This window comes from Prionailurus viverrinus, unplaced genomic scaffold (genome assembly GCF_022837055.1).
Source record: "Prionailurus viverrinus isolate Anna unplaced genomic scaffold, UM_Priviv_1.0 scaffold_33, whole genome shotgun sequence".
NCBI lineage: Eukaryota > Metazoa > Chordata > Mammalia > Carnivora > Felidae > Prionailurus > Prionailurus viverrinus.
The window spans coordinates 7,047,982-7,066,144 of record NW_025927604.1 but is presented as its reverse complement, the minus strand read 5'-3'; the positions used below and the strand labels follow the sequence as shown (position 1 = coordinate 7,066,144).

The window sequence follows — 18,163 nt, the reverse complement described above, 5'->3', positions numbered from 1 at the left end:
TCTAAAAGAGGGTTGGGAGACACATGTCCTTTTTAGAACCAACTCAGTTCTTTGCACATGCTAAGTACAAAAGAAGTTCTGTATTTCTAAATAATCCAATACAACCCTCTGCGAACATGAGGTGTCACACGTGTATTGCTATTCAACATGTTGGAATAATTTTGTGTTGTTACGGTTTTAGGAAAGTGGAAACTTCACAGATTAAGACCAAGAATTTTTCAGTTACTGTAATTATTCTAACTGGTGACTTCTCTTTTATTCCATTATTTCTTCCTTCCCACTCCAAAAGGGTTTTTTCAGTAAAGGTCTGAGTGGGAACTTCTCTCTTTGATAGATCATTTATTTTGCACCTGCTTTTATATGGTACTTTAATTGGTTGAGGAATTCTGACTGACAGTTGTTTTTCTCAGCACTTGGAAGATACTTGATTGTTTTCTGATGAAAAATCAGCCTGTCGGTCATATTGTTGTTTCTTCCTTGATAGGTAACGTGTCCTTTCTCTGGTTGCTTCTGAGAATTTTCTTGTCTTTGGCATTCTTCATCTTACCGTGCTGGTCTAGGTATGAATTTCTGTTCATTTTATCTTGCTTGGGTTCAGTGTACTTTCCTACTCTGAAGATGGTGTCTTTTATATTATAACTGGGAGAGTCTCAGCCTTATTTCTGAATAGCATCTCTTCTTCATTCTTTCCCTTCTCTGGAATTCGTATCACATGTTCTCTTAAACATCATTTTTTAGGCATCTCTGGAGAATTCTACTTGCATCTATAGACTTATCCATAATTTTTTTCATCTTGGTAGTTATTTGTCCTCTGCTTTGATTAGTTTCTTTTTTTTTTTTTTTTTTTAATTTTTTTTTTTTTCCAACATTTATTTTTGGGACAGAGAGAGACAGAGCATGAACGGGGGAGGGGCAGAGAGAGAGGGAGACACAGAATCGGAAACAGGCTCCAGGCTCTGAGCCATCAGCCCAGAGCCCGACGCGGGGCTCGAACTCCCGGACCGCGAGATCGTGACCTGGCTGAAGTCGGACGCTTAACCGACTGCGCCACCCAGGCACCCCTGATTAGTTTCTTAAAGTAAGCCTTCCGTTTTACTAATTTTCTCTCTTTTTTAGTTCTAAAAACCTTTCCCCCTCTTCCCTCACTTCCAGGCTGTCTTTTCTTAATTTACTGTATCCTGTTCTTCCTCCCAGCTTCTGTTCCCTCCCCCCTTTTTTAAAAAAATATTTTTGCTTATTTGAATCAAGTGAAAGTGTCAAACTTCTACAAAGATAAAGAGAATGTTGTAATAACCCATTTCCCAGCTTTAACAATTAGGAATTCTGTTTTGTTTATATCCCCACCAGAAACACTCCTCTGCCTCCATTTGAAGCTAGTCCTGGGCATCATCTGTTTGATCCATAACTATTAAAATGTAGGTCTTGAATCATTTTTAACATACTTATTTTAGGGGCGCCTCGGTGGCTCAGTTGATGAGGCTTCTGACTTTGGCTCAGGTCATGATCTTATGGTTTGTGAGTTCAAGCCCCTCGTTGGGCTCTCTGCTGTCAGCAGCACAGAGCCTGCTTCAGATCCTCTGCCCCCCTCTTTTCTGCCCCTCTCCTGCTGTCACACATGCACATGTTCTCTTTCTAAATAAATATTTATCATACTTACTTTATGTTTTATTACACACTGTCGTTTTTTTAAGTTCTTCGGGTTCTAACCATCCCTTGTTTGCGTGTTGATCCCGTAGAGTGGATCTGTCCCTTGAGTAGCTTTGTTGTGTTGTTTTTAACGTTTATTTATTTTTGAGACAGAGAGAGACAGCATGAAGGGGGGAGGGTCAGAGAGAGAGGGAGACACAGAATCTGAAACAGGCTCCAGGCTCTGAGCTGTCAGCCCAGAGCCCGACGCGGGGCTCAAACTCACGGACCCTGAGATCATGACCTGGGCCGAAATCAGACACTTAACCGACTGAGCCACCCAGGAGCCCCTGTTGTTTTTAATAATATGGATGTAGCTTTTTCCATGGAACTTGTGGCTGTGCCTTGCATTTGTAGAAGTAGCTTTACACAGTCAGTGCTTTTGGGGATTTGTTTCTTCTGGGCACACTAAGCTTCAGCTCATTTTTACATACATTTTCAGCTCGTGGATTCACACATTGTGCATGAAATAAAAATCTAAATAAATAGCACCTGCACAGACGTGGGTTTGAGTTTCAGTGTTTTATGGGACACCGCACCCACCTGCCAGAAAACCCCAGGAAATAGCTTTCTTGCTACCTTTCAGCATTGATAGGTTTTTCTAGGGTCCCCAGTTCTGGCACACACCACTCTCCTTGCATTACAAACCTTGACTTTTTGCTCTTAGTTTCATCTTATCCAGCATTTCGATGTCTCCTTTTTTCTTTTGGAGCTCTTGTAGTTTTTCTATTTTATTTGCTTCTATTTAGCATTTTGATTATTTTTAGAAGGGAAAGTCTGTTCAGTCTCACTGTATTGCCAGAATCAGAGCCTTTTCTGCCCATCTATTTTAAGGTGGTGAGTCAGAGATTTCTTAAGTACTCCACTCCACCGTACTAAGAGTGCATGAGTGTGTGTGTGTGTGTGTATTTTAATCTGCGGTACTGCTCTGCAAGTAACATTTAAAATGTGTAAATTTTTATGTGGTCAGTAGACAGTACATTAAACACACATTCAGACTTGTATTTCAGTTAAAAATCTTCTGTCCTTGTATTTTATTTGGGCTAAAATTGAATAGTCACGTTAACTTGGACTTCTCATACTGAGAAGTATTTTGGTTATATTATATATGGCTTAATGTAATAGAAAATATGAATAAATGCCATTTAATTGCCAGTCTTTAAATACATGAAACTTATATGAGATACATCTGGGAAATGAATCCATTAACGTATGAAGAGTTCTTACAAGTCAGGAAGATGGCAAAGGACACAAATAGAGTGTTAATAGAAAAGGATACACAACTATTTACTTCATTTATGATCAAGAAAACTGCAAACAGAAGCATAATAATCTATTCTCCCCTTACTAGATTGGAAAAGAGAAAAAAGAATGTTCCCTGGGTTCAGAGGATATCGAGAGATAGAAACATTAATAACATTGCTAGTGAGATTATAAATAATTGAAATCACCTGGGTGGCTCAGTCAGTTAAGCATCCGACTTGTGCTCCAGTCATCATCTCGAAGTCCATGAGTTTGAGCCCCGTGTCAGGCTCTGTGGTGACAGCTCAGAACCTGGAGCTTGCTTCGGATTCTGTGTCTCCCTCTCTCTCAAAACATACAGATTAAAAAAAAATTTTTTTTTTTTTTTAATAAATTGAAATCACCTCCAGGGAGGACAGTTTAACAATTTATCCTAAGGATCAAGTGTACATTTTGTGCACTGTTGGAAATATCCAAAGATTTGAAGCAATTTAAATGTTCATCAGTGGAGAGTATTTAAACATTTATAGTATGCCCCTTTAGTGTACTACTGTGCCGTTTTAAATATATGGATATGGAATGATCTCAGAGGGATTATATGGAGATAAAAACAGGGTACAGAATAGTGTGTAGTGTGTTGATATGAGCGGGGTGGGGAACATGGATTTTAAATGTGTAAAAAATATCTGGAAGAATGTATAAGAAACTGGAGGAAGGAAAGAACCGGATGGCTAAGAACCCAGGGGAGGGAGAGAAACTTTATTTAGCATTTTTGAATTTTCTGGGTTGTACATGCGTTCCCTCTTATTTTAATGGCAACCAGAGTCGTCTTGTGTGTGAAGAGAAGATACAAATAAGGAAGAATCCTGTGGTGTTGATTTGAATTGGAGATACTAGTATGAGGTCATGATTTAAAAAAAAAAAAAAAAAAAAGGAAAAGGTTTCCTTGAAGGAGCAAAGCCGTGAAATAACAGAATAGCAAGACTATTATTTTTCTGTAGGAATAACAGAGGGTGGTTAACTCTTGCAGTTATTACTTTGATGAAAGTAAAGTTATTTACTTTGACGAAAGTTATTACTTTGATGAAAATAAAGAATTAGAAGAAGCAGTGCGCACTGCACCGTTTTAAGGTAGTCCTGTGCGCGAAATCCTGTTGCTCTTGCACCTGTTCGGCATGCTTCTGTGCTGTGGCCTGGGCTCATTGGACAAGGAATGAGTCTCACTGTGTGATAGGCACTGTGCTACATGCTTAACATGCCATATGCAGAATTTTATGAATGAAAAATGGCAAGAAAACGTTTTTATCTAGAGGTCGACCTGCTTAACGGATTGCTCTTTGATTTAATGCCTTAATAATAGCATAGGTTATTAAAACTTAGTGAATATTTTGTTTATTTTATTTTTATTTCACCTAGGCTTTTGTTTCAGATTTAAATTCTAGTTAGTTAACGTATAGTGTAATATTGGTTTTAGGAGTAGAGTTTAGTGATTTATCACTTACATATAACACCCAGTGCTCATCACAAGTGACCTCCTTAATGCCCATCATCCATTTAGCCCACCCCCCCCCCCAAAACACCCCTCCAGCAACCCTCAGTTCTCTATAGTTGAGTCTCTTATGATTTGCCTTCCTTGTTTTTTTTCCTCCTTCCCCTTTATCTGTTTTGTTTCTTAAATTCTACATATGAGTGAAATCATACGGTATTTCTCTTTCTCTGACTGAGTTTCACTTAGCATAGTATACTTTAGTTCCATCCATGGCATTGCAAATGGCAAGATTTCATTCTTTTTGATGGCTGGGTAATATTAGAGTGTGTGTGTGTGTGTGTGTGTGTGTGTGTGTGTGTGTGTGTGTATCTGTATCTATATTTATATCTACCACCTCTTTATCTACTCATCAGTCGATGGACATTTGGGCTTCTTCCATAGTTTGGCTATTGTTGGTAATGCCGCTGTAAACATTGGGCTGCATGTGCCCCTTTGAATCAGTATTTTTGTACCCATTGGGTACATACCTAGTAGTTATTTTGCCTGTTTTATAGAAGAGGAAATGAAATTAAGGAACTTGCTCTAGATGCAGACTCTAGAACCAGATTATCAATCTAGCACTCATTCCATTGAGGCGTTCGAATGTAATTCATGATGGATATTATGAAATTTGGTGCCTTTTAAAAATGTTCTTGTGATTTGGGAGTTTTTTGTATTTTTCTTTTGAAAAGATTGCCATCCTCAGTACTTTCCACCTATTTGTGCAATTGTACCTTTGTGCCACAGACTCCTTCCTTCCTTCGGAGTGCCTTCTTCCCCCCTTCGGAGTGCCTTCTTCCCCCATGCTTTCTGCCTATTTTTGTAAAATCGTATTTACCCTTTAAGACACGGGTCACTTGATACCTCAAGAAAAACTTGTAGGGACGCCTGCGTGGCTCAGTTGGTTAACCATCCGGCTTCAGCTCAGGTCATGATCTCACGGTTCGTGAGTTCGAGCCTGGTGTTGGGCTCTGTGCTGACAGCTCAGCCTGCTTTGGATTCTGTGTCTCCCTCTCTCTCTGCCCTTCCGCTACTCAAGGCTCTGTCTCTCTCTCTCAAAAATAAATAAACATTTGAAAAATAAATAAAAAAGAAACACTTCCAGTTGCTTAACAGAGTAGTTATTTCCTCTTATGAGCTCCCATAGGGCTATTATATATATATATATATATGTGTGTGTGTATATATACACATATATATATATATATGTATATATACACACACACACACACACACACACACACCATTGACTCACTCATTGTTTCTGAACAAGTGTAGGGAAGGCAGCACATTGAGTGAACAGAGGTCAGTGACACTAGACCTCCCTTAGTACATAGACATACAGTCTTGGGTAATGAATGTCCAGCTGCTCACTCATTTAGGTAGAAAATTGTTTTACAATTATCTGAGGCTAAGACCTAATTTTGTTTTATTAACTAGTTAAACACAAAGGGTTCCCTCCCCCCCCCCCATGGTTTTAATGTATACAAAATTAACCAAGAATGCAACTACTATATAAAAGTCAAGAGAAGATTTTACTTTATTTTGTTTGTAATGACTGGTTAGACTGTTAGTGATACTTGTGCAGACTGTGGAAGTCTGTATCTGAAGGTTCTCATATTCATGGTGATTTCTTAGAGGCAAACATCTGGCTGTGTTATGCTTTACACTTTAGGCATATAAACATTTACATAGGGAAATACATACTGTTTTACTACAAATTGCTTTTATTTCTCCCTTGTCTTAATGTATATTAATGTAGATTTTAAAATTATGTGTAGACATATTACCTACTAATTTCATTTTAGGATAGTTAGGGACGCATAAAATACTAGTTATGGAAGGGATTATTATCTGAAAGGATAATTGAATAGAGGAGGAGGGGAGCGGCAAAAGTATTAAAGTAAAAGCTCTAAAATTTAGGTCAGTATTGTTACTAAAGATGCTTTGGTTTCATTTTTTGTCATTAATGAGGCTGATATTTATAGTTGGTTGTCCAAATTTGCATCTATTCGGTTGACAAATAGGTGATGTTTAAAAGAAGAAGTTCAGAGAAAGAACTAGTTACATGGCCCCACCTTCGGTTGTCAGTGCATGCTTAAAAGTTTTAGCACCTTCTGTATGATTGTTAAAGGGTCTGGCAAGAAGTTTAATCCCTTAACTTTTAGTATTGAAATAATACTCTGAGCTATGACTAGGTGTCTGCAGGATGATTAGATATCTTCAGAAATGGGGTACTTCTTAAGAATGAAAGAGACAGCATTATAACCGTACGAGACAGCAGGCTTAAGCCAGGCAAACCAGGACATAGGGTCACTCTACTCCTCTGGTACAATTTACTAAAAATTTTTTTTGTTCATTTGTAGAGGTTTGGGATTTGATATAGGTTTGAGTAAAAAAGGTAGGGACCTGAATATAGGCATTGCAACTTGAGTTTGAGCTCTTACTGATCTGATCTGCCATGTGATGTCACACAGCCTAACCTATGGGATCCCTCACATTGGTGATTAGCCTCTATGAAAATTGTTACTTCATTCCTTCATTTTTTTAGTTAGGCACCAGAGCTGGGGTTTAAGACTTAGATTCCAAGACTTAACAGTTATGAATCAGTAACCTTTTTTTAAAGTTTGTATTTATTTGAGAGACAGCGTGAGTGAGGGAAGGACAAGGCGAAAGGGAGAGAGAATCCCAAGCAGGTTCCATGCTCAGCATGAAGCCCAACGTGGGGCTCAAACTCATGACCCTGAGATCATGACCTGAGTTGAAATTAAGGGTCAGACACTCCACCGACTGAGTCACCCAGGTGCCCCAATCAATAACGTTTTTAAATCGTGCTGGGGGCGGGGGCTGGGGTGGCTCAGCTGATTAAGTGTTAAGTGTCTGACTCTTGGTCTTGGCCCATGTCATGATCTCACAGTTCGGGAGATTGAGCCCCACGTTGGACTCCGTGCTGACATTGCAGAGTCTGCTTGGGATTCTCTCTCTGCCCCTCCTCTACCTGTGTGTTCTCTCTCCCTCAACATAAAGAAATAAACTTTAAAAAAGATAGTGCAAGGGAGAGATCCAGCAGAGGCGCCGCGTCGCTACCACCACATCCACAGTCATGCTGAAACACGAGTTGTTTGTGGACATGACCTGTGAAGGCTGCTCCGGTGCAGTCAGTCGGGTGCTCAACAAGCTGGGAGGAGTTGAGTTTGGCATTGACCTGCCTTACGAGAACGTTTGCGTCAACTCTGAGCACAGCGTGGATCTTCTGCTGGAGACCCTGGGAGAAACAGGACAAGCCGTTTCCTACCTCGGCCCCAAGTAGTGAGGGCCTGGACCCTGGGCCCAAGATGGAGCAAAGCGGGCCGATCCTCTCCTGCCTTCCCGACAGACCTGGGCCTGGCAGTCCTACTCAGCAATAGGAGTTCCTACAGAGACCCTCACTTGCCCTGCTCCTCCCTAGCGTCCCTGCAATAAAATCGAGCCACTTTGGTTGTAAGTGTTAAAAAAAAAAATAGTGCAAGGGCAATTAATTGTGCAAGGCATTTATTTTATTAAGGGTAGAAAATATTTCCATAGATTGATAATGTGATAGATGATTAACTAGTCCTTTATGAGATTCAACCCTAGCTGGTATACTTAGAATGGTAATTTTTTTTTTTTTAAGTTTATTTATTTTGAGAGAGTGAGAGAGTGAGGGAGCAGGGGAGAGGCAGAGAGAGAGAGAGAATCCCAAGCCAGCTGTCAGTACAGAGCCCAGCGCAGGGCTCGGACTCATGAACCGTGAGATCCTGACCTGAGCTGAAATCTAGATGTTTAATCATCTCAGCCACCCAGGCGCCCCTAAAATGGTAATTTCTGAGAAGAGAAGGCCTTTGGATCATAATATTCTCATTATATAAAGAAACAGTTTTGAGAAGCTGTGATTTGCCACCAGGTCATAGAGCTAATGACATAAATCACTTTCACAAAGGAATCTAATTTCTAAAATCATACATTCTAAAATAACCCAAAGTTACCCTGGTCCTTTATCTTCCTCTCTCTCGGACCCATCCTGTAATTGCAGCCCATCACATGCAGCCTCTGAAAGGTCCCCTCAGCCACCCCAAATCAGGGTGGTTATGTGTGTATAATTTCTTTCTGGATGAAATGTGATTTCCTTCTTGAGTCTTAAATTTTACTTTGATTTCAGTGCCTTGGATTAATCAACCTAATTAGGAGACAGTTAATGTCTAGAGACTATTTTTCGTGCATATCCTGTCAGTGGGGTTGTTTTTTTTTTTGTGTGCTACATGATACTTGAGGTTGGAAGGTCAGAAAAATGTAGCTCTTAACCATTCAATAAATGTTCCAGTTGTTAAATAATCATATTGCCCTGTACGCCATATTAATTATTTGTTTTACTAATTGTAATAAATATCTAACATAAGGACAAATGCTTTTAGGTATTTTTGGGTATTATTAACCTTTATTTTACAGGGTAGGGCTTAGAAATACTACCTCCGGTTTCAGATAGTGGCTCCACTTAATTGTATGACTTGGACACGTTTTTGGACTCCAGTGTGCTTTTATTCGTTGTCACGATGGTTTGTTTAGCTGTAAATAATACATAAAGTGCTTAGAATGGGGCTTGGCATATGTTGAGCATTTGACTATTTGCTGAATGGATGGATGTAGTTTCGGTGGTAGTATGTGCTGATTAAACTGATAAAAATATATGGATAATGACTCTTCATCAGTTACCTACTCTTCTAAATAAATCAGCTTCTTATATAAAGAATAAGCTAGCTATATGATGAGGGACAAGAGCAGTTTATTTTGTCTGTAAACAGGAATCACTTATAAATGAGTTTAAGGTAAACATATTATTTTAGTTTGTTGAATGCCATGGAATATTACCACTGAAGCCAAAGGAATTGTTTAGAAAAACTGTTGATGTGATGGTAGGATTATTATAAGCCAAAATAATTCACTGCTGGGGATAGAATTAGTATTAGAGTTTTGCTTTCTTCCTAGCCTTTTCTCTAAGACGTGGGCTTGAAGAGGAATAGTTGCTATACTAAATTTACATCAATATTATTGCATGACAATTTCATTTCTTATACAGTTCTCCATAGCTTTTCTGATACAACCTTTTATTTTTATTGCCATCCTATCTTTATGAGATTAAGCTTATTCTGAGGTCCTTTAGCGCCTCTCAAAGTGACCTGTGTAGTAACTTAACCATTTTCCTCTGATTTTGCTCAGGTTTGCGTTTCTTTGGTTTAGCCCTCAGTTACGAGTCCACCTTGTAATTTTGGGTAGTGAGTACGTGGACTTTACAGATCTCTCAGATTTTCAAAAAAGAATGACCATTTGCCTTCTACCCAAGTCAAGTCACACAGTCAGTGCTGGAGGAACCCCCGTCTTAGCTCTCCAAGCCTCCCAGGATCATAAAATCTGCAGGTCGAAGAGTTACAAAGGGGATCTCCCGCTTAATTGACAAGAATAATGTGCAGGAGAAATCAGCGGGGGAACTTTTAACTACCTAGATGTTAAAACTGATTCTCTTTCTGTCTCCTGACTTCTTACCAGTTACCTTATATGGAAAGATTTTCTTATTCAAGTACTTACCGTTTATCATTTTGGTTCTCTCTCTCTGATCCATGTTGAGTTTTTAAAATAATTTTTTAAATAAAAGTTGTACATTTAGACTTTATACCTTTAAGTATAGCCTTTGTTCTGTCTGGTATTAATAATTAATACTGGTATTTTTAAAAGTTATTTATTTATCTTGAGAGGGTGAGCATGAGCAGGGGACGGGCAGATGAGGGCGAAGAGAGAATCCCCAAGTGGGCTCCATGCGAAGCCCGATGCGGGGCTTGATTTCACGAAGTGTGAGATCATAACCTGAGCTGAGGTCCAGAGTTGGATGCTTCACCGACCGAGCCACTCGGGTGCCCCAGTACTGGTATCGATACTACCTGGTAATAGCCATGATCATTTTGGTAAGACATGAAGCAGAATCCACTGTCTTTTGGGGCTAAAATATACATCTCTACTACTGGTAACATGTGGCAAGACAGAGTTATTCTGTACCTGTTGTTTCCGTCCTTCCTAGGGAGCTAGTGATGTGGCATCTGACAAAGAACCCGTAATATCTAGCTGAAACTCCAAGGTGGAAGTAATGTACAAGTGACTATGTAAAAGCCAGCCTTGTCGATCGTATGTCGTGGCTGTATGCAAGCTAGTAGTCGAAGTTGGCAATTTTAGAAAGGACGAGTTTAGCTCACGAGTGGCTGTGTACTTACTAGTGCAATAGTTGTTCGCAGCTTTCCCGATCGTTTGGAGGCCAGTCGGCCGTCCTCATGAGCGCGCCCACATCTGGCTGCGTGACTGAGGGGGGATCGGTGCTACAACCGCCTTTGTCTTCTCGCCCCAAGTCCTCGCTTTTCTCAGCCTCTGCTACCACACTTCGGCCACGTTCCATCACAGAGTACTACGTCTTAAAGGAACCGAGTAGCTTTATTTGTGACGCGATGTCTTCACCAGAACTGGCACCTTTTTGGAGCTCCTCTGTGTGATCTCGTCTTAACTGACTCACTCGGGAGGAGAAGAATATTTTATATTCCAGTTCTCAGTTTGGGTGCAAGCAGAGGTTGTGGCTCCCACAGAATCGATACTGTGTTTGTGTCGTGTAATGCAGCTTCTCACAATCCACTCTCGTTGAATTTTTCTTTAAAGATGGGGATGGCTGCGGTTCAGTTTGCGATTTCAAAACAAGTCCGCTTCTTTGCGGCGGTCCCTCCACGCAAAAGTCTTAAAATCTGGTGTTCCCCAAAAATCGTTTTTAAATTGAAAGCCGTCCGTGATACATACAAATGGTATTAGAGGGAAAAGTTAAAGTAGTACGAATTTCTAAGATTCTGGGAAAGAGCTTCTCAGGTTCATGTTAGCGAATAGCTGTTAAAGTTGAATTGGTGATGCTGAGCAGAAGGAATTCTCACAGCCTTCTCTTTTGAATCTTTTCTCAGTTAAGAGTTTGGTGGTCGGGAGCCAGCATTCGTTTTCACTGTTCCCTCTAGTGTTTGGGTGTGGCCCTTAATGACATCTATTGATTCATTCCTGGCCACAATTTTTATGCGGTTTGCCAGTTTTATAATGTATAGACTCCTGGGGCTTTGTTAGGTAATTTTAAAATAAAAAATTTTGCCTGAGCTTTAGGCCCTTTTAAAATATTTTTTATGTAAACTTTTAAAAAGTAAATTTAAGGATTTAAAATATGTTTTCCTGTTCATTTCCGTGAAAATAAGTTATGGATGTAATCATTGCATTTTGTTTAGGCCATTTTTAGTCAGATAAACAATGAGAGAGTTCTTCAGTTAGAACCGTTTTCTAAACTTTTTCTTAGCCTTTTTTTTTTTCTTTTAAACTGTAAACAACCTTTTGCTTCTTCAGTAATACAGTTAGGTGAATTTGAAACCATCTTAGCTGGATTCTTCTCTAAACTTCAGTTTTGTATTGTAGTTTGTTTTTTTAATGTTTATTATTTTGGGGGAGGGAGGGAGGAAGGGAGGGAGGGAGCAAGCAGGGTGGGGGCAGAGAGAGAGGGAGACACAGATCAATGCAGGGCTCAAATTCAGGAACATGATACTCATGACTTCAGCCGAAGTTGGACACTTAACCGACTGAGCCACCAAGGCACCCTTGTAGTTGGTATTTTTGTATAATGTTAACTGATAATATCTGTGGCTATTTTTCCAGAATGCAAAGATGACCGTGGCCGTTTCTTGCTTAAACTTTTTCACTAGTTTTCACATTGCCTAGATCAGTGCTGCTCAAACTTTGCACAGAGTCAGAAGAGGGGCGATACCTGGCTGGCTGACCACTGACACCAACCGCTTAACATGTGACACTGCACTGCGCATTGCTTTCACATCCACTGATTGGTTTCACTCCCAAAACCAACCTGTGAGGTATAGGTATTGGTGTCTTAAAATTTCTATGAGAATTTTACTCTCCTCCATAATATTTATTGCAAAAAGATTTTTAAATTACTTACCATCGAGTAAAATTGATAGTCCACAAAGATCTCTATTCCTATTTGTCTTCTGTGACTTTTTTTTAAAGATTTTATTTGTAAGTAATCTCTACACCCAGTGTGGGGCTTGAACTCATGACCCTGAAATCAAGAGTTGCATGCTCTACTGACTGAGCCAGCCAGGTGCCCTTCTTCTGTGACTTTTCTTCTGGCACGCCTTGTACAAATTCCTCAGTTTGAGAGGCACTAGCTCATTGGATCAAGTGTACATTTCTTTGAGTAAAATTAGGGAATAAAGACATACTTAATTACTAACCCAATATTTTCTTTTGAGTTTATTTATTTATTTTGAGAGAGACAGATGGTGGGAGTGGGGGAGGGCAGGGAGAGAGGGAGACACAGAATCCGAAGCAGGCTCCAGGCTCCGAGCTGTCAGCACAGAGCCTGACGTGGGGCTCCGAACTCACAGACTGCGAGGTCATGACCTGAGCCCAAGTCTGATGGTCAACTGATTGAGCCACCCAGGTGACCCCAGGCTCTTTCTAATTAGTGTTCGATGTGCTCTAGCTCTACTATTAGAAACTGTGACTTGCTGTGAGCCAAAGCATTCAACTAATGACAACCTTGTGACCCCTGCTCTCAGTCCATGTTTCAAGTCCAAGGTGGTATGGTTGTAGTTGCTGTGGTAATGGTGCCAGTGCATATTGTTGTGAGCTCATATTAGTGCCTAATATTTTATCTTATTTCTTGCAGGAATTGTTGGATAAGTATTTAATAGCCAATGCAACTAATCCAGAGAGTAAGGTCTTCTATCTGAAAATGAAGGGAGATTACTTCCGGTACCTTGCTGAAGTTGCATGTGGTGATGATCGAAAACGTAAGTATGTTTGGTTTATGGGTAAAGTTAAAAATGGAAAGGAAAGGAGGATAAATGGGACCCTGTACCAGTAGTCACTATGTCATCTCCAGGCCCTCTTTAACTTTTTAAAAATCTTGGAGTCTTAAAAAAAATCTAGGAATCTATGTAAAAGAAAATTAATAATGTTACCTTAGTTTTCTCAAAAATGAAAACAGTCATGAATTGACCTTATGTGCTGCCGTTTTTGAAAAATTAAACTCCTAAACTCTGATTATAATCTGATAAGATATTTTAAAAATATCTTTAAAAAGCTTAATCTTTTATGCTTTAGAATTTGGCTAAGTGTATTTTTAGCCCCCAGTCATTTGCACATGCTTTGAGTGATTCTGTTGTCTCATGGCCCTTAGTGTCATTATACCTTACAATTTAAGATAATTGGAAATTACATACAGAATATAGAAACAAGATGTTGTACTTCTTCCGTTTGACATATTAATTTATTAACTACTACCTGTTCTGAAGGATCATCTTGTTAACTAATTATAACTACATTTCCGAGGAAGAGAGGTGAGATGAAACTATTATTGCTCGTATATAATTTGTCATAGAAAAATGTAGATACAGAAAAAGAGAGTAACTGAATTGCCAGTCTTGTTTGTTTAAAAAAAAAAAAAAATCAAAGTGAATGTATTAACACTGAACTCTGTCTCCCTGGAATATTAGTAGTTAAGTATAAGGCAGGTCCTATAACTAAATTTTGTGTATGTGCCTGCTACCAAATTTATCAAGTTCTAGATAGAGGCTTCACTTAATTCCTTATTAACAGTAGGTTCATTATTTTAATTTTGCCCCATCCAAAAAGAGTGTGCCCCTTCAAATAGTTACTGTGGCTTCCTGCCTGCACAGAGTTACTAACTGAAAGTGGGACAGTGTGACCATGCCAAATCTCAGTGTAGTTGAAGATACCAAGAGAAGACTGTTGTAGTCTGCTGTAATAAAACTTGCATACTAAACTTAATATTATTGATGTATAATTTCTGTTGCCATAAAGATAAGCAAAACTGAAAGTGACAGATACTTGCAAGTCAAAGGAGGGGTCTTTGGGAGACTGGGACATAGGCCCAGCCTTAGTCTGATGATTTAATCCTTTCTGGTTCGTGGGCATTTCTGGTCCTCTCCATAGAATACTCTAATAGTCTGGGATTCGTAGATAGTCTATGTTTACAGCCTAGATGCTGAGACACCTTTACCGCTGCTCATTGTATGTAGTACTTCCTTACGTGCCAGTCAGCGGGAACTCCTTCGTATGTGGGGGCCATATTTAGATCAATAAATGTGCCATTTCAGAGGACGGAAAATGCACATATTCAGGCCAAAAAGGGCTAACTTTAAATTTCTGTTAGGTCAGTATTTCTTTCTTTCTTCTTTTTTTTTTTTTTTTTTTTTAATTTTTTTTTCAACGTTTTTTATTTATTTTTGGGACAGAGAGAGACAGAGCATGAACGGGGGAGGGGCAGAGAGAGAGGGAGACACAGAATCGGAAACAGGCTCCAGGCTCTGAGCCATCAGCCCAGAGCCCGACGTGGGGCTCGAACCCACGGACCGCGAGATCGTGACCTGGCTGAAGTCGGACACTTAACCGACTGCGCCACCCAGGTGCCCCTAGGTCAGTATTTCTAAAGCTGTACTGGACCAGTGGTCTCGTTGAGAAAACCTGCCTGCCCCTTTGAACGCATGGATACAATCAGATTAGTGTCGGTAATAATTACTGAACAGTTTTTTCAGGAAGGTGACATTTTTATTAGGTCAGTAATCCACCTCTGGTCAGAGATTTTGTTCTATATGTTGACACTTTCTTATTGCCTTTCACGTAATACCTCTTTTGATACCAAGAATCAGTATTATTTTTACAAATCACAAAAATACAGATATTGGTGGTGATGATCTTTGTAAAGTGTTTTCATTATTTTGGAAAGAGGTATTATAGCCCAGTTTTTTTCTGGTTTTATTGATATTATTGACCCATGTCAGTCAAGTTATTACTACTATTTATTATTATTATTATTATTATTATTTTAAATATTTTATTTTTAAGGTAATCTCCATACCCATTGTGGGGCTTGAACTCATAACCCCAAGATCAAGTATCACACGCTCTTCTTGTAGGGGCCCCTGGGTGGCTCCGTAGGTTGAATGTCTGACTTCAGCTCAGGTCATGATCTCACAGCTTGTGAGTTGGAGCCCTGCAGTGGGCTCTGTGCTGACAGCTTGGAACCTTGGAGCCTGCTTCGGATTCTGTGTCTCCCTGTCTCTCTGCCCCTAACCCATTCACATTCTGTTTCTCTCTAAAAAATAAACATTAAAAAAAAAAAAAAGTGGATGCTCTTCTGAATGAGCCAGCCAGGCAGCCATCAGTCAAATTATTATTATTATTTAATGTTTATTTATTTTTGAAAGAGACAGTGCAAGCGGGGGGAGGGGGTGCAGAGAGAGAGGGAGACACGGAATCCGAAGCAGGTTCCAGGCTCTGAGCTGTCAGCACAGAGCCTGTCGCAGGGCTTAAACCCACGAACCATGAGATCATGACCTGAGCTGAAGTTGGATGCTTAACCAGCTGGGCCACCCACGTGCCCCTCAGTCAAATTATTTTTAATTGCTGCATTTCCAATTAGTGAAATTAAAAGATAGGAAAAAAGTGTCTTAGTCCGAGAGATTGAAAAATCTGGTCACACTCTCTCATGCTGTTTTTAAAAAAGCTGATTATAAGCAAACAGCATTGTAAACTAGTTTTTAAATAGCCTACTACAAGAATGTTTTTGTGGTATAAGTGGCTTTAAGAGAAAACCACAGAAAAATCACTGCTCCGTGAGGCAGTAGCGTAAGTTAAAGGTGTTAATGTGCTGCATGTTTGATGGATATTTTCAGTGTTGTGCTTGTTTTTTTCCTTCCCTTCACAGAAACGATAGATAATTCCCAAGGAGCTTACCAAGAGGCTTTTGATATAAGCAAGAAGGAGATGCAGCCCACACATCCAATCCGCCTGGGGCTGGCTCTTAACTTTTCTGTATTTTACTATGAGATCCTTAATAACCCAGAGCTTGCCTGCACACTGGCTAAGACAGTAAGTTTCAGATCATTCTCCTAAGTCCTTACTCATACTGATAAGGTCATTGCCGCAAACTGAGAATCTGTGAAAATGAGGCCGTTGAACTTTATTTTTAATGGATAGTAGAGTATAAAGTGGTTGCTCACCTATTTAGTAAAAATGGTTTGTAATTGTAATCACTCTGTGTTGATGCAAATATCGTTTACCACGCATAGGCTTTTGATGAGGCCATTGCAGAACTTGATACACTGAACGAAGACTCCTACAAAGACAGCACCCTCATCATGCAGTTGCTTAGAGACAACCTAACAGTGAGTTGTTCATTCTTTCAATGTTGTTATCCTTTGTCTTTTTTAAGAACAAAAATAGTTATTTCAGTCTCCCTATATTTTGAGTCAGAGCTCAACTTTCTCTCAGAAAATGAACACAGGACAGGTATGTAAGTGAAAGTATTATTGAGTGCTTGTTAGTATTCTGTGTGGGCCAAATGTTCTTTTGTAGGCAGACTTTCAAGTTGAATAGGCGTTTTATTAGACCTTCCTGAGAAGATACGAAGTTTGTAGGAACTCTTAATATTAACGTCATTGACTATTGCATTGGAATGAAGATGTTGATAATTATGTTAATATAGGAAGGTTTTATAGTTGCAATATTTTCTTGTTTTGGATCAATTAGCGACAGCAATTTAGGAATTGTGTAGGTATCTAAGCTTTCCTAAAATCCCGTGAAATGCCTTGTTACAATGAAAATTTACTTTGTGATGTCTTACAGTCATTTGATAGGGAGTGAACCTTAACCCCAGTTGACTCCACTTTTGTCTCTAGGCCAAGACCTGTTTCACTTGTTTATTGTTTTTGTTTTTCTTTTGTTTTTCTCCTACTTCTTGGATAGGCAGACAATGAAGGGGAAAATAATGGGCAAAAAAACACAAATTGAGCTTTACTTAGCTTCTTTTATAGGCTCAAGTAAATTTAATATGTCAAAACGTTTAGACAAAATGTGGCCGAAGGGACTATTCCTTTTAATGTAAGTGTAGTTCTCCCCAGTTTGCAGCTTTATTTTTGCTAGAAAGGGTTTTTTTTTTTTTTTTTTTTAATGTTAGCACCGTATCTGTTCAACTTTGCTGAACAAGGAAATAATGAAGATACTTCATTCCCAGCCATTAGAAATCTCTGTTCTTGTGGGGTAGTGGTAGAAGAATGATCGGTGTAATAGCTTCCATAGAAGAAAAGCAAACTGAGCCATTATATCTCTTCTCAGGACTATTGTGGGGCTGCCTTTATCTTAACTGGTTTTGTTTTATTTTCTCTCTTAGACAGTTCTTTAGGGATATTTTGTTTCTATTTATTTTAGTTTTTTGACAATAGCTTAAAAATTATATACGATTCTTGTTTTTCTAAAATTACCCGTAGTCTCTTTGTGTTGATCTAATAGAAATTCATTTTGTGAACTGTTGTTAATAGTCAGTAAAACTTGACTATTTCCTTCTTCACTTCATTGTTCCACCCTAAAATTGGAGAGGTCCTTGGAGATCAATTCTGTTTTAACATCCTAGCTAATTCAAGAATGCTTTCTCAGGGCACCTGGGTGGCTTAGTTGAAGTGTCTGACTTCGGCTCAGGTCATGACCTTGCGGTTCGCGAGTTCAAGGCCTGCATCGGGCTCTGTGCTGACAGCTCAGAGCCTGGAACCTGCTTCAGATTCTGTGTGTGTGTGTCTCTCTCTGTCTCTCTGTCTC

At 39.4% G+C, this 18,163-nt stretch overlaps 2 protein-coding genes across 2 annotated transcripts in view; both read left to right on the top strand.

Moving 5' to 3' along the window:
* Window positions 1-18,163, top strand: part of YWHAQ (tyrosine 3-monooxygenase/tryptophan 5-monooxygenase activation protein theta) — a 40,286-nt gene that overhangs the window by 20,242 nt on the left and 1,881 nt on the right. The window contains exons 3-5 of the mRNA XM_047845249.1: window positions 13,215-13,338; window positions 16,278-16,441; window positions 16,642-16,737. Of these exons, the coding sequence (XP_047701205.1) occupies window positions 13,215-13,338; window positions 16,278-16,441; window positions 16,642-16,737 (384 nt within the window). The remainder of the gene's footprint in view (window positions 1-13,214; window positions 13,339-16,277; window positions 16,442-16,641; window positions 16,738-18,163) is intronic.
* On the top strand, window positions 7,522-7,919 carry LOC125158327 (copper transport protein ATOX1-like). The gene has a single exon (XM_047845250.1). The coding sequence runs from the start codon at window positions 7,560-7,562 to the stop codon at window positions 7,764-7,766; it is 207 nt and encodes a 68-aa protein (XP_047701206.1). The 5' UTR covers window positions 7,522-7,559; the 3' UTR covers window positions 7,767-7,919.

Excerpts from the sequence above, each read along its gene's own strand:
- LOC125158327 (XM_047845250.1), top strand. The coding sequence starts at position 7,560 with ATGCTGAAACACGAGTTGTTTGTGGACATGACCTGTGAAGGCTGCTCC.